At 46.2% G+C, this 16,943-nt stretch overlaps 1 protein-coding gene across 1 annotated transcript in view; it reads left to right on the forward strand.

Moving 5' to 3' along the window:
- Positions 1-16,943, forward strand: part of RREB1 (ras responsive element binding protein 1) — a 66,906-nt gene that overhangs the window by 20,565 nt on the left and 29,398 nt on the right. Inside the window, exons 4-5 of the mRNA XM_007466409.1 lie at positions 13,145-13,289; positions 13,854-13,990. Coding sequence (XP_007466471.1) covers positions 13,145-13,289; positions 13,854-13,990 — 282 coding nt within the window. The remainder of the gene's footprint in view (positions 1-13,144; positions 13,290-13,853; positions 13,991-16,943) is intronic.

Consider the following 16,943-nt stretch of genomic DNA (forward strand, 5'->3'; position numbering starts at 1 on the left):
TATTCTTACAGACATCCCACCCTAGCTAAAATGGATCTTTTCACATTTTAGAAGTTAAATAATAACATTTACAGGAGGGAAACTTTGAGCTGAAAATATACATCCTCCCCGGAATTCAAAGTGGGCTCCTAAAAAGTACTCAGGGGATTCCCTGGTGGCGCAGTGGTTGAGAATCTGCCTGCCAATGCAGGGGTCACGGGTTCAAGCCCTGGTCTGGGAGGATCCCACGTGCCGCGGAGCGGCGGGGCCCGTGAGCCACAACTACTGAGCCTGCGCGTTTGGGGCCTGTGCTCCACAACAAGAGAGGCCCGCGCACCGCGATGAGGAGTGGACCCCGCTCGCCGCAGCTAGAGAAGGCCCTAGCACGGAAATGAGGACCCAACACAGCCAAAGATAAATAAATAAATTTATTTTAAAAAATTAAATAAATAAATAAAAATAAAAAGTACTCAGATTTAGATTTTTTCCCCCTTGTTTTAAAAACATCTGCAATATTTGTCATTATTCATTACTGGAAGAGTCTCCCCACCTCCCAGGAGGGGGCCGGGAGTGCAGTGTTAGGAATGGGAGAAAATTTCCCTTGACTCCTGAAAGAGTTCTGATAAAATGCCTTCCTTAGACCACAATGTGGCAGGATTTCTGCAGTCGATGTGGCTTGCCTCCAAAGGAAATTTCTAGGATTATATGCAGAAAACAGATGTTTACTTTGATTTTACATCAACCTCTCTCTACTGTGGATGTAGGTGTGGTTTTGTTTTTTTGTTTTTTTGGGTTTTTTTGCGTTATGCGGGCCTCTCACTGTTGTGGCCTGTCCCGTTGCGGAGCACAGGCTCCGGCCGCGCAGGCTCAGCGGCCATGGCTCACAGGCCCAGCCGCTCCACGGCATGTGGGATCTTCCCAGACTGGGACACGAACCCGTGTCCCCTGCATCGGCAGGCGGACTCTCAACCACTGCGCCACCAGGGAAGCCCAATAGGTATAGTTTTGAATGCATAAATACAGATGAATTCCAATAAGAGAAAAAACTACCCCATGTCCTCAGTGTTGATCTTTGGGGTGTTCTTCATCGAGGTCCCTTCACTGTGACACTGTTTTCTGTACCATCTCATATCAAGTTTGTGAACATTAAATCCTAGTAAGGTGAGTGAGAAGTTATCTTGGAACCTGAAGACATATGTGGTAGTGGTGCTGCAAGTGTAGCAGGTTTTCTGCATACACTTCATCCATCTATCCATTCTCTCCATCCATCCATCCATCCATTCCGCAGTTATTGATTCATTCGCCTACTCATCCATCCAGCCATTTGACCGATATTTATTAACCACTCACTGTGCACCACCAGGGGCAAGTGCAGAGAACAGGAGAGACAAGATTATAATGAAACTTCTTTTCAGTCTGAGCCGAGGAGACAGTCACACGAGTAAATACCCGGTATTTCCAGTTACTGGTATGTGCTGTGAAGAAAGTAAAACTAGGTCGAAGGCTGGAGAGCATCTATGTTGAGTGGGCTGGGGCATTTGTTGTGATGGCAGGCACCAGCCCTGGAAGGCCGGGGGCGGAGCAGCCTGGGTAGAGGGCGCGCAGCAAGTGCACCAGCCCCAGGGTCAGACTGGTTGGATGCCTTTGAGGGACCTGGAGGGAGCACTGCGTCTGAAAGCACCTTGGATCGGGGTAGGGTGCCGACAAAGGAGGCCCAAGAAGTAGGCAGATCTAAGAGGGGACCATCAGAGGCACTTACGTGGAGGAGTGTCTGATTTGATCCATGTTTTAGAAGTTCACTCTGGCTGCCTTGTAGAGAATGAACAACAGGAGGGCAAGAGGGAAAGCAGGGTGGCCAGTGTAAAACGTTACGACCAGCCAGTCAAGAATCCTGTGGTTGTCGTTTTTGCGGTATATCCATCTATGGGTATAATGGTACATCAACCTCTGAGCATAAATCTTTGCACTTTTGTCCAATCATTAGTTTTCGAGACAAATTTCTAGAAGTGGAATCACTGGAATAAAGGGCATATGTATTTAAAATTCAGATCCCTGTCACTCAGCTACTTTGCAGAAAGGTTGTTACCAGTGTTCAGTACCATCCACAGTGTTGAGAGCCAGCTTTCTGTACCACAGCAATGCTGCATATTTCTCATCCTTGCCCACCTGGAAAGTAAAGAGCTGTTCACTGTTTTGGTGCAGGATGGAGGATGCAGGGCCTGACAGCAGTTTGAATAAAGGAATCACGGGGGTCTGAGCACAAGCTGAGGGTGTAACGTTGCTGTTAAACACACAAGGTGGGGTACTTGCCTGGGGTCCAGTGGTTAAGACTCTGAGCTTCCACTGCAGGGGGTTCAATCCCTGGTCAGGGAACTGAGATCCTGTATGCTGTGCAGTGCGGCCAAAGAGTAAAACAAAACAAAACAAAACAAAACCCACACACCTGGGAACCCCAGCTCTGTTTACACAACCTCAGGACGTGGTGGTCCCAGCCCTCTGTGTGCCCTGCACTCAGACCACATCCAAATTGGTGTTCACTTCTGATCCAACATTTCATGAAGGATATTCACAAACTGGAGAGTATTCCAAGATGAGTAGCGACCAGCAGACTGGAGCACAGAGCTGGAGGGCGCTGGCTGAAGGAACCAGAGTTGTTCAGTTTTGGGAAGAGAAACTTCGGAGAGACGCAGACCTCACCTTGAACTATCTGAAGGGCTGCCCTGCAGAAGAAAAGGTGAACTGACTCTGTGTCGCCCCTGAGAACAGACAGACGTTTAAAGGAAGGATGGAAGTTTTGACTCGACAGGGGGAAGATGGTTTTAACAGCTGGCCTTGCTGAAAATGGAGGTGTCCTTGTTGCTGGAAGCGTTCAATCCGAACTGAATGACGTTGTCTCCACTGCATGCTGCTGAGGGACGTTCTGTGCTGCGTGGGTGGTGGGATAGCATCTCACCTCCCTTGCAGTCCTGAGGCTCTCTGTAATTTGTTGATTCTTAGGGTACATGGAAATGAGGTGAATTAACCCTTGAAATAAAACCTGAAAGAAAAACACCCAGGTCTTCTAAAGAAGAGAAATTGGATTGTCTCCTCCCTGCCCACCCTCCTCTCTGTTTTTGGCCACACTCTGCAGGGAAGAGGCCATTAGTGGCTCATCATGGTGACTCGCCCCACTTCCTGTGAGCATCGGGGAGGAAACTGACACTTCTGTGGCCGCTCCTGCTATTGGAGGGAAGACGAGAAGGGGCCAGGGTAGGGAGTGTCTTTAACTGCAGATCACATCCAAATTCAGAAGTGCCCGGAGATCCCAGCGCCTGGCAGCTCAGTTATTGACTGAACCAAGTTCTCAAACGAGCCTCCAGAAGTTGGCCATCCCATAGGTGGAAGGACAGACTGGGAAACCCCTGTGTCTTGGCCAACAAGCACGATTTAACCCTAGAATGGAGCATTGCTTGAGCTTTGAACTGAGGCTCCAGCTGGGCTCAGTGGGAGCCGGAGTGGCTGGTATGTTCAGAAGCCTCATGTTGCCACCAAGCCCCAGAGACGGCCTTGACTTGGTCTCGTCCCCCTGCTGTTAGCAGTGACATGGGACTGGAGGTGGGAGCGTCCAGGCCTGACCTGTGGGTCCTTCATTCTCCTGTTGAATGTAGATTAGAGTTTGGTACCAACTGCAAGACTGTGGGCCAGTCACTCAGAGAAGAAGTGTCCAGGGTTCAGGGAATAGCCTTGAGTGTCCAGCCTGTGATCTGTGATCTAGAACAGAGATGCAAAGGCTCGGCCCTTAAAGGCAATTTGGGGGAAAAGCGCAGACCTTGGAGTTGGCACACCTGGGTCCATCCTAGCTGTGAGGCCCTGGCATGTCAGCCTCTCCACACCTCAACGGCCTCATCTGCAAAATGGAAATCATAATCTGGGTGAAGTTCCCAGCAGATCCTCACTGAGTGCTCGCTCCAGTCCCCCTCTTCCTCTGCTCTGTGAAAACAGCTTCTGTCATAAATCCCAGGAGCTAGATAATAAAGCATCAATCTTGTGACTGTTAGTGTCATATTGATAGGAAAGATGTATTGATAGCTTGAAATGAGCTAGTGAACCGCTTACAGTTGTCAGTCTCTGATTTCCAGTATCCTCATGCGTTATCGTAGCCTTATGTTTATCGGCACAAATACCCTATTGGCTGTAGAAAAGGATGTTCGGTTTTTGATTTTTTTTTAACATCTTTATTGGAGTATAATTGCTTTACAATGGTGTGTTAGTTTCTGCTTTATAGCAAAGTGGATCAGTTATACATATACATATGTTCCAATATCTCTTCCCTCTTGCGTCTCCCTCCCTCCCACCCTCCCTATCCCACCCCTCTAGGTGGTCACAAAGCACCTAGCTGATCTCCCTGTGCTATGTGGCTGCTTCCCACTAGCTATCTGTTTTACGTTTGGTAGTGTATATATGTCCATGCCACTCTCCAACTCTGTCACAGCTTACACTGCCCCCTCCCCATGTCCTCAAGTCCATGCTCTAGTAGGTCTGTGTCTTTATTCCCGTCTTACCCCTAGGTACATCATGACCTTTTTTTTTTTCTTAGATTCCATATATATGTGTTAGCATAAGGTATTTGTTTTTCTCTTTCTGACTTACTTCACTCTGTATGACAGACTCTAGGTCCATCCACCTCAGTACAAATAACTCAATTTCGTTTCTTTTTATGGCTGAGTAATATTCCATTGTATATATGTGCCACATCTTCTTTATCCACTCATCTGTCAATGGACACTTAGGTTGCTTCCATGTCCTGGCTATTGTAAATAGATCTGCAGTGAACATTGTGGTACATGACTCTTTTTGAATTATGGTTTTCTCAGGGTATATGCCCAGTAGTGGGATTGCTGGGTCATATGGTAGTTCTATTTGTAGTTTTTAAAGGAGCCTCCATACCGTTCTCCATAGTGGCTGTATCAATTTACATTCCCACCAAGAGTGCGAGTGTTCCCTTTTCTCCACACCGTCTCCAGCATTTACTGTTTCTAGATTTTTTGATGATGGCCATTCTGACTGGTGTGAGATGATATCTCATTGTAGTTTTGATTTGCATTTCTCTAATGATTAATGATGTTGAGCATTCTTTCATGTGTTTGTTGGCAGTCTGTATATCTTCTTTGGAGAAATGTCTGTTTAGGTCTTCTGCCCATTTTTGGATTGGGTTGTTTGTTTTTTTGTTATTGAGCTGCATGAGCTGCTTGTAAATTTTGGAGATTAATCCTTTGTCAGTTGCTTCATTTGCAAATATTTTCTCCCATTCTGAGGGTTGTCTTTTCGTCTTGTTTATGGTTTCCTTTGCTGTGCAAAAGCTTTGAAGTTTCATTAGGTCCCATTTGTTTATTTTTGTTTTTATTTCCATTTCTCTAGGAGGTGGATCAAAAAGGATCTTGCTGTGATTTATGTCACAGAGCGTTCTCCCTATGTTTTCCCCTAAGAGTTTGATAGTGTCTGGCCGTACATTTAGGTCTTTAATCCATTTTGAGTTTATTTTTGTGTATGGTGTTAGGGAGTGATCTAATCTCATACTTTTACATGTACCTGTCCAGTTTTCCCAGCACCACTTATTGAAGAGGCTGTCCTTTCTCCACTGTATGTTCCTGCCACCTTTATCAAAGATAAGGTGTCCATATGTGCATGGGTTTATCTCTGGGCTTTCTATCCTATTCCATTGATCTATCTTTCTGTTTTTGTGCCAGTACCATACTGTCTTGATTACTGTAGCTTTGTAGTATAGTCTGAAGTCAGGCAGCCTGATTCCTCCAGCTCCATTTTTTGTTCTCAAGATTGCTTTGGCTATTCGGGGTCTTTTGTGTTTCCATACAAATTGTGAAATTTTTTGTTCTAGTTCTGTGAAAAATGCCAGTGGTAGTTTGATAGGGATTGCACTGAATCTGTAGATTGCTTTGGGTAGTAGAGTTATTTTCACAATGTTGATTCTTCCAATTCAAGAATGTGGTATATCTCTCCATCTATTTGTATCATCTTTAATTTCTTTCATCGGTGTCTTAAAATTTTCTGCATACAGGTCTTTTGTCTCCTTAGGTAGGTTTATTCCTAGGTATTTTATTCTTTTTGTTGCAGTGGTAAATGGGAGTGTTTTCTTGATTTCACTTTCGGATTTTTCATCATTAGTGTATAGGAATGCCAGAGATTTCTGTGCATTAATTTTGTATCCTGCTACTTTACCAAATTCATTGATTAGCTCTAGTAGTTTTCTGGTAGCATCTTTAGGATTCTCTATGTATAGTATCATGTCATCTGCAAACAGTGACAGCTTTACTTCTTCTTTTCCGATTTGGATTCCTTTTATTTCCTTTTCTTCTCTGATTGCTGTGGCTAAAACTTCCAAAACTATGTTGAATAAGAGTGGTGAGAGTGGGCAACCTTGTCTTGTTCCTGACCTTAGTGGAAATGCTTTCAGTTTTTCGCCATTGAGGATGATGTTGGCTGTGGGCTTGTCATATACGGCCTTTATTATATTGAGGAAAGTTCCCTCTACACCTACTTTCTGCAGGGTTTTTATCATAAATGGGTGTTGAATTTTGTCAAAAGCTTTCTCTGCATCTATTGAGATGATCATATGGTTTTTCTCCTTCAATTTGTTAATATGGTTAATCACATTGATAGATTTGCGTATATTGAAGAATCCTTGCATTCCTGGAATAAACCCCACTTGATCATGGTGTATGATCCTTTTAATGTGCTGTTGGATTCTGTTTGCTAGTATTTTGTTGAGGATTTTTGCATCTATGTTCATCAGTGATATTGGCCTGTAGTTTTCTTTCTTTGTGACATCCTTGTCTGGTTTTGGTATCAAGGTGATGGTGGCCTCGTAGAATGAGTTTGGGAGTGTTCCTCCCTCTGCTATATTTTGGAAGAGTTTGAGAAGGATAGGTGTTAGCTCTTCTCTAAATGTTTGATAGAATTCGCCTGTGAAGCCATCTGGTCCTGGGCTTTTGTTTGTTGGAAGATTTTTAATCACAGTTTCAATTTCAGTGTTTGTGATTGGTCTGTTCATATTTTCTATTTCTTCCTGATTCAGTCTTGGCAGTTTGTGCATTTCTAAGAATTTGTCCATTTCTTCCAGATTGTCCATTTTATTGGCATAGAGTTGCTTGTAGTAATCCCTCATGATTTTTTGTATTTCTGCAGTGTCAGTTGTTACTTCTCCTTTTTCATTTCTGATTCTATTGATTTGAGTCTTCTCCCTTATTTTCTTGATGAGTCTGGCTAATGGTTTATCAATTTTGTTAATCTTCTCAAAGAACCAGCTTTTAGTTTTATTGATCTTTGCTATTGTTTCCTTCATTTCTTTTTCATTTATTTCTGATCTGATTTTTATGATTTCTTTCCTTCTGCTAACTCTGGGGTTTTTTTGTTCTTCTTTCTCTAATTGCTTGAGGTGCAAGGTTAGGTTGTTTATTCGAGATGTTTCCTGCTTCTTAAGGTGGGCTTGTATTGCTATAAACTTCCCTCTTAGAACTGCTTTTGCTGCATCCCATAGGTTTTGGGTCGTTGTATCTCCATTGTCATTTGTTTCTAGGTATTTTTTAATTTCCTCTTTGATTTCTTCAGTGATCACTTCGTTATTAAGTAGTGTATTGTTTAGCCTCCATGTGTTTGTATTTTTTACAGCTCTTTTCCTATAATTGATATCTAGTCTCATGGCGTTGTGGTCGGAAAAGATACTTGATATAATTTCAATTTTCTTAAATTTACCAAGGCTTGATTTGTGACCCAAGATATGATCTATCCTGGAGAATGTTCCATGAGCACTTGAGAAAAATGTGTATTCTGTTGTTTTTGGATGGAGTGTCCTATAAATATCAATTAAGTCCATCTTGTTTAATGTATCATTTAAAGCTTGTGTTTCCTTATTTATTTTCATTTTGGATGATCTGTCCATTGGTGAAAGTGGGGTGTTGAAGTCCCCTACTATGAATGTGTTACTGTCGATTTCCCCTATTATGGCTGCTAGTTTTTGCCTTATGTATTGAGGTGATCCTATGTTGGGTGCATAAATATTTACAATTGTTATATCTTCTTCTTGGATCAATCCCTTAATCATTATGTAGTGTCCTTCTTTGTCTCTTCTGATAGTCCTTATTTTAAAGTCTATTTTGTCTGATATGAGGATTGCTACTCCAGCTTTCTTTTGGTTTCCATTTGCATGGCCATTTGCATGGAGTTTCTTTTTCCATCCCCTCACTTTCAGTCAGTATGTGTCCCTAGGTCTTGTAGACAGCATATATATGGGTCTTGTTTTTGTATCCATTCAGCCGGTCTGTGTCTTTTGGTGGGAGCATTTAATCCATTTACATTTAAGGTAATTATTGATATGTATGTTCCTATTCCCATTTTCTTCATTGTTTTGGGTTTGTTATTGTAGGTCTTTTCCTTCTCTTGTGTTTCTTGCCTAGAGAAGTCCCTTTAGCATTTGTTGTAAAGCTGGTTTGGTGGTGCTGAACTCTTAGCTTTTGCTTGTCTGTAAAGGTTTTAATTTCTCCATCAAATCTGAATGAGATCCTTGCTGGGTAGAGTAATCTTGGTTGTAGGTTTTTCACCTTCATCACTTTAAATATGTCCTGCCACTCCCTTCTGGTTTGCAGAGTTTTTGCTGGAAGATCAGCTGTTAACTTTATGGGGGATTCCCTTTTGTGTTATTTGTTGTTTTTCCCTTGCTGCTTTTAATTTGTTTTCTTTGTATTTCATTTTTGACAGTTTGATTAATATGTGTGTTGGCGTGTTTCTCCTTGGATTTATCCTGTATGGGACTCTCTGTGCTTCCTGGACTTGATTACCTGTTTCCTTTCCCATATTAGGGAAGTTTTCACCTATAATCTCTTCAGATATTTTCTCAGTCCCTTTCATTTTCTCTTCTTCTGGGACCCCTGTAATTCGACTGTTGGTGCATTTAATGTTGTCCCAGAAGTCTCTGAGACTGTCCTCAGTTCTTTTCATTCTTTTCTCTTTATTCTGCTCTGCAGTAGTTATTTCCACTATTTTATCTTCCAGGTCACTTACCCGTTCTTCTGCCTCAGTTATTCTGATATTGATCCCGTCTAGAGTATTTTTAATTTCATTTATTGTGTTGTTCATTGTTGCTTGTTTCCTCTTTAGTTCTTCTAGGCCCTTGTTAAATGTTTCTTGCATTTTTTCTGTTCTATTTCCAAGATTTTGGATCATCTTTACTATCATTATTCTGAATTCTTTTTCAGGTAGACTTGCCTATCTCCTCTTCATTTGTTAGGTCTGGTGGGTTTTTACCTTGCTGCTTCATCTGCTGTGTGTTTTTCTGTCTTCTCATTTTGCTTATCTTACTGTGTTTGGGTTCTCCTTTTTGCAGGCTGCAGGTTCGTAGTTCCTGTTGTTTTTGGTGTCTGTCCCCAGTGGCTAAAGTTGGTTCAGTGGGTTGTGTAGGCTTTCTGGTGGAGGGGACGGGTGCCTGTGTTCTGGTGGATGAGGGTGGATCTTGTCTTTCTGGTGGGCAGGTCCACGTCTGGTGGTGTGTTTTGGGGTGTCTGTGGCCTTATTATGATTTTAGGCAGCCCCTCTGCTAATGGGTGGTGTTGTGTTCCTGTCTTGCTAGTTGTTTGGCATAGGGTGTCCAGCACTGTCTCTTACTGGTCGTTGAGTGGAGCTGGGTCCTGGCGTTGAGATGGAGGTCTCTGGGAGATTTTCGCCGTTTGATATTACATGGAGCTGGGAGGTCTTTTGGTGGACCAGTGTCCTGAACTTGGCTCTCCCAGGTCAGAGGCACAGCACTGACTACTGCCTTGACCACCAAGAGCCTTTCATCCACACGGCTCAGAATAAAAGGGAGAAAAAGTAGAAAGAAAAGAAAGAAAGAAAGGATGAAATAAAATAAAGTAAGATCAAATAAAATAGTTATTAAAATAATTATTAAGAAAAAAATATTTTTAAGTATTAAAAAAAAAGGACGGACAGAACCCTAGGACAAATGGTGAAAGCTAAGCTATACAGACAAAATCTCACACAGAAGCATACACATACACACTCACAAAAAGAGGAAAAGGGGAAAAAATAATACATCTTGCTCCCAAAGTCCACCTACTCAATTTTGGGATGATTCATTGTCTATTCAGGTATTCCACAGATGCAGGGTACATCAAGTTGATTGTGGAGCTTTAATCCGCTGCTCCTGGGGCTGCTCGGATAGATTTCCGTTCTCTTCTTTGTTCGCAAAGCTCCCGGTGTTCAGCTTTGGGTCTGGCCACGCCTCTGCGTGTAGGTCACTGGAGGGCGTCTGTTCTTCGCTCGGACAGGACGGGGTTAAAGGAGCAGCTGATTGGGGGCTCTGGCTCACTCAGGCTGGGGGGAGGGAGGGGCACAGAATTCGGGGCGGGCCTGCGGCGGCAGAGGCCATGACGTTGCACCAGCCTGAGGCACGCCGTGCGTTCTCCCGGGGGAGTTGTCTCTGGATCCTGGGACCCTGGCCGTGGCGGGCTGCACAGGCTCCCCGGAAGGGAGGTGTGGATAGTGACCTGTGCGCGCACACAGGCTTCTTGGTGGCGGCAGCAGCAGCCTTAGCGTCTCATGCCCTCTCTGGGGTCCGCGCTGTTAGCCGCGGCTCGCGCCCGTCTCTGGAGCTCCTTTAAGCGGCGCTCTGAACCCCCTCTCCTCGCGCACCAGGAAACAAAGAGGGGAGAAAAAGTCTCTTGCCTCTTCGGCAGCTCCAGACTTTTCCCGGACTCCCTCCCGGCCAGCCGTGGCGCACTAACCCCCTGCAGGCTGTGTTCACGCCGCCAGCCCCAGTCCTCTCCCTGCGCTCCGACCAAAGCCCGAGCCTCAGCTCCCAGCCCCGCCCGCCCCAGCGGGTGAGCAGACAAGCCTCTCGGGCTGGTGAGTTTCGGTCGGCCCTGGTATTCTGTGTGGGAATCTCTCCGCTTTGTCCTCCGCACCCCCGTGGCTGCGCTCTCCTTCGCGGCTCCGAAGCTCCCCCACCTCCGCCACCCGCCGTCTCCGCCCGCGAAGCGACTTCTAGTGTGTGGAAACCTTTCCTCCTTCACAGCTCCCTCCCACTGGTGCAGGTCCCGTCCCTGTGCTTTTGTCTCTCTTTTTTCTTTGGCCCTACCCAGGTACGTGGGGACTTTCTTGCCTTTTGGGGGGGGGCGGGTCTGAGGTCTTCTGCCAGCGTTCAGTAGGTGTTCTGTAGGAGTTGTTCCACGTGTAGATGTATTTCTGATGTATTTGTGGGGAGGAAGGTGATCTCCGCGTCTTACTCTTCCACCATCTTCCTCAATTCCTCCAGGATATTGTTTTTAAAATTCATTTTGAGTGATTTCTTGAAAGGATGGGTTTGGTACTAATTTACATCCCATAGTATTATCATACTTCCTCAATTCTTAGATGCCTAAAAATTTTTTTTACATTCCTAAAATTGGAATGTGCCGTACAATAAATGTCGAAAGGAACTTGCCAGCCTTTCTTTTTTGTCCAAACACTGATGTTAAATGATGGTCTCCTTAACTCCCAATTGCCTTGAAATAGAGGGGGTACATAGAACAAGGCTATTTGTCTCCATTAACTTTCTCAAGGCTTTAGGTGACCAAGAACTAATAATAAAGCATTCTCCCCTAATAATCTAAGCAAGGAATTATGTGGATATGGGCATGATGGTTGTCTGTGATTCTTTTCCATTTTCTCCCACGAGATCTTTCTGACTCACCACACTGATTCCCCCAAAGAGAACAGAGGGCTGGCCTGAGCCTCCTTCCCTGAATCCCATTTCTCAGAGGTTAGGCCACATCTCGCCTACTGGTGGATGACTGGGCTGGTGCTCTTCGGGCAGAGGCCACTGTGGTCACGGGCTGATGTGGGGACCCCTCCACCTTCTAGAGTATGTCTGTAGGGCCAGAACCAGGGAAATCATAGCTCTTAGCTCCACACACTCATAGAAGGAGGACTCATGGGTGTCTGGGGGCAGAGGTTGTGAGTGGGAAAGGTGTTACCTGGCCGTCTCGTTGAGTCATTGGCCTGAGAGCCTGAATTATTGCTGCCTGTGGTTCATGAGCTTCTCAGCCCTTTTATCCCCAGCCCGTCTCCTGTACAGAAGGTGCAGCAGAATGTGAGCTTGAGCTGAGCAGAACTTCTTTTTAGAAGTCTGACAGGATCGTTTATGAAAACTCGCTGTCTTTTCCCATTCCTGAGAACGTCTCCAGTAAGATAATCCCATCAGAGGGTTATTTATAAAAAGCCGTGGCTACATTCCCACATCTGGCACAGTTTAACTCCGGTCAGAGATGATGATGCCGACGATGATTGTCATTAGGAAAATTAAACCTTTTATGTCACAAAGCAAGGAAATTGAGATTATCTTTTTGCAATGCCATTCTTTCTTTCCCTATAGCTCTTGGGACCTGGTTCCTAGAATGTTTGCTTTAGAACTTGATAATGTAAGGTCACTTAAGTCAGGTCACCCGTAAAACTCTCTTTTTGGAACAGACATATGCATACTAATACAGTACTTTCTTGTATGTGTATTCTTAGTCCTGTAGATGTCAGGGTTGCAACATGTAACTTATCCCACTGTCCCAGCTACTCTCATGATCTGCAAATCCATGTAAGACCCTGGAGAGCATGGGCAGGCTTTCAGGTCTCAGGCACTTCGGACATGTGCTCGGTCAGCACTTCTCAAATTTGACCCCCAACATGCTTCCAAAGGCAGAAGAGAGAGAACACATTCTACTGGTAGACAGGGGGTGGGTTCTGGGACCACAGAGTGGTTTCTTGGTTTATGAACTAGTGGTACCTGGGACTTCTTTTGTCTATAGAATTATGTGCCCTAAAATAGTACAGCTTGTCTGAATAAGTAGAACAGATCATCAAATAGTTTGTTTTTATCTTATTAGTGCCAGTGAAGTTCATGAATATCTTCCAACAGACAGCAAGGCACTGAGCCACGTTTTTGGATAGCACTTCGTTGTGAGAGCTTCACGAGGGGTTCAAGGAGATTATAAGGTTTTTAAAAAGAAGTCACTGTATAAATTATACCCCGTATCTCTTAACTAAGGAAAATTTAACTACCAGTGCCCAAATAGAAAGTATAAAACATTTTAAATAAACCAGCTCAGTTTTTGCTAAATCACATTGTCTGTGTGTGTGTTCTTTCCAGACATATGAAGATTCATGAGAAGGACCCCAGCAGCGCTACAGCTGCAGCCCCTCCGTCACCACTGAAGCGCAGGCGGCTGTCCTCCAAAAGGAAACTGAGTCACGATACAGAGTCAGAGAAGGAAGACCCAGCGCCTGCTAAAAAGGTCCTCTCTGACCCCAGCACAGATGTGCCTGCCCCAGGGACTCTTGGCAGAAATCCCTCCAGCCTTTATTTTCGCAGTCTGGGGGCTTGGTGGACACCCATCCCAAGCTTCTAACCTCTGTTTCCCTGCACTGTTTCATAAGGTCTCTGGAGAAAAAAGTACCTGTTTGCTCTTCCTTTGTGGAAGGAAGAGCCCCCCGGCTGAGCTCACTGATGATTCGAGGAGCTTGTTTCATTGTTCCCAGGGTTTTTTGTTTCTCCAGCTAGAATGGAAGGCTCTACTAAGTATTAGGGACTCTTTTGTCCTCACTCTTTTATTCCCAGTACCTGGCAGGTACTAGGTGCTCCGTGAATATTTGCTGAATGGATGAGTGAGTTGAGGGTGGGTGGGTGGGTGCTGGTGTTTGGTGAGGTTTTGTTACATGAAACGTTGGTCAGTAGCATCCTTAATGCCTAGGAGGGAGGCATCCTTTTCCTTTCAGATTCTGGATTTAGTGTCGGCTTCTCTGAAACAAATTGCGTGGGAGCCCTCCCTTGTGACTTAATGTTTCTTCTTTCCCCTAAGATGGTAGAGGACAGGCAGTCGGGTGACATGGAGAAGAAAGCTGATGAAGTGTTTCACTGCCCACTGTGTTTCAAGGAGTTTGTGTGCAAGTACGGGCTGGAGACCCACATGGAGACCCACTCAGATAACCCGCTAAGGTAGGAAAGGGGCTGGGGCAGCCTTGTGCTCTGGGGGCGCCTCCTTGTGATGTGTGATGCAACTTACCTCCTGTTACTCCAGCCTGGGCTGTGAGGCCATTAGTGAGGCCGATCAGAGTGCTTGCGGGGGTGGAAGTGGGGCTGAGAGGGGTCAGAGCAGGTGGCTGCAGCCCCAGGAGGATTCACCAGCATCACGGTGCTTCCTGCACTCCTGGCGGGGCCCCTGGGCAATCCCCATGAGCCCCCGCCCACGGGTAGCCTCCTAGCACCGGGCTTTGGGCAGCAGACACATTTTCTTCACGGATGGTGTTGCAGCCCAAATGGTCGTTAGCTGCGCCCGTGTGTGTGCTAAGGATGGGGAGGGCAGATCAGGTGCTCGTGGGCGTCTGGAATGGGCTGGTAGCACAGAAGCCTAGGAAAGCATTTGGGGGCAGGACAGAGTTCTGTCGTGCAGGACACGGGACCTGAATGCAGCCTGTCTCAGTAGCAGCAAAGGTGATGGTTCCGCTGGTCCAGGCTCCACATCGTTTTTCTGATTCTCAGTGGTCCCAGGCGGACCTCCGGCAGAATTTGGGGCTGGGGTGGGGGGAGCTCGGCTTTCCTCCCCGACCTTCTTCCCTACGTGTTTATCAGGCAGAAAAGCCCTTTGTTCCTGCTGAGCAGGTACCCTCTTCCTCTCTGAAACTGCTACTGTATCATTTTTAAGGCGCTGTAGGGGAGCCTCTGGTACTGTGAGACTTGAAAGTAGCATGTCCTGAGAGGCACAGCTGAAGGTTCCCAGAGCAGAGGCCAGTGCATATGTGGTTGCAGCTTTGGGTTTCAGAAGACAGCTTGGGAGTGTAGAAATCTGGACATCTGTTTGTCTGACTCACCAATACATGGACCACATTTCCTTCTTGGGGGCACATGTTTGGTTGTGGCTTAGGAGTGAAAAGGTCTGAAGCAGCTAAGCATGTTTGTGTTGGGGGAAAAGCCTAATTGTCCAGTAACATAAAGTCGTGCCAAATAATCATTATCCTTAATCACGTTAGCTTGACATTTTTCCACTAGAGAGAGAAAAGAATTTATGGAGAGATTAAACTCTGAGCAATTGAAGTGCTAGAACATTTCTTTAGGTGACTGCCCCGTCTTGGGAAACTCCTGGATGTGACGGGCAGGCATGGACTGGTGGTCAGAACCCTGGGTCCCTGTTCCACCTCTGCTCACATGGGGCCTGGACCAGCTGCATCTGAACCTTGAAGGAGAGCTGGACCAGATCGTCCTTGTGTTCCCTTTCAGGCCTGAAATTCTGTGACTCTGAAACCTGCCTCTGAACAGTAGTTCTTCTGTCTACCAAGAAAAAGCACTTGGCTCTTCCCTTTGTAGGCCCTGTCATTCTGAGAGATTCAGGAACTTGACTTCATGGTTTCATTAACATCCACAGCATCCCAGGATGCGGGCTGGTGGTGGGTGGTAACTATTGAAATAGTTCTCTGGATGCAGGACCTGAGCAAGCAGAGGTGAAGTTACCAGACAAACCTCACGTGGTGAGTCGTGGGCAGAGGCAGGAATAGCAGCTGCAACCCGCGACCCTCCGACCCCCATCAGCGCTTCTGACCCGGCACTGCAGGGTGCCTGAGTCCACACACTGCTCCTCTCTGGGTTCCTCCCTAGGTTTTCTTTCACTTTGTGTTTTATTCTGTGATCAGATACCATCTTAGGAACTACCCATTTACCCTCTTCTAGATGATTCTGTCCGACAGGGAAAATAACTTAACTCTCAAGAGAGATTTCTGGGCAGCTGGAGCCTGCACAGCACAGTGTATAGCAATGATAGAGGAAGATCAGGTGTCCCCTTCTTTGGTGCTGGCTGGCACCAGGGCGTGGGTGCTCCTGGAGTGGGGCCTTCTGGACAGGCACCTAATCTGGGGGCAGGCCGGGCTGGCTACTTGGAGAACATGGAGACGGGAATCGCCTTGGTTACTGGTTCACTGTTTTACATGATTTGGTGCATAATTCACTCGCCATGACTCCAAGGCTGTGAAGTTAAACCTCAGGTCCTCCCTTGCCCACTTGGTAATAGCATCCTTTGTTTGGGGAGGGTGGACTGGAGGAGTCCTGAGCCTGGTGGGGGGCTCGGCCCCTCCCGGCAGTGGCGTGAGAAGAGGTTGCCTTGCATCCATGGTGGGGGGCAAGCATGGGCGGCTGTTGCTGTGTGGGTGGGTCTTGTGTCTGGGAACCAAAGGAGTTAATTACAGAACATAGTTAGTTTCCCTCCTCTCCCCTCTGCTCTGCCCTCCACATAATGGCCTGCTATCAGAGGATGCCATGGGGACAGGCATGAGCCGGCAGGGCCCAGCCAGGCAGTGAACTGTGACAGTAGCTGGTGGGAGAGACTGCTTGTTAACCCAGAGCTAAAATAGGCACCAACTCCATTTGCAAACCCCAAAGGCAGCAGAACCACAGTGGGATGCTACCAGTTTAGACAGGAAGTTTATAACTCGAAACAGCTGTTGGCTTCTTTCTCTCCCTCTCCTGCCCTTACCACCCACCCCCAAAGCTGGCAAGGTGCCCGTTGTTCCTTAATAAAAAGCATTGGAAATCCAAATTCACGTAAACACCGAGGCTTTTCTCCTGCAGTGCCTTGTGTTTCAAGTTAACGAAGTGTAAGCGTAGAGCAAAAGGAAGACACAGACCACTGTAGTGATTCTGGCTCCGAGTGCTGGGTTTGTTTTCGCCCTGGTGTGATCAGACGCGCGGTGACTTGGCCCTTCTGTACAGCCCCCCAGACAGGAGAAGCAGAGGCTTTTTGGGAGCTGGCACTTGGGACTAGAGGTGCCAGAGTGTTCAGTGAGCAGGTGGATGCAGAGAGGACATCCCTGTGTGAGGGTGTCTGGGTGTTGAATGTCGTGCCTGGTTATAAGAATAGAACAGAGTAACAGGCTGTCCGCTGCCCTGAGTAAAGTTAGCTGGG

Source organism: Lipotes vexillifer, unplaced genomic scaffold, assembly GCF_000442215.2.
Source record: "Lipotes vexillifer unplaced genomic scaffold, Lipotes_vexillifer_v1.1 scaffold444, whole genome shotgun sequence".
Lineage (NCBI taxonomy): Eukaryota > Metazoa > Chordata > Mammalia > Artiodactyla > Lipotidae > Lipotes > Lipotes vexillifer.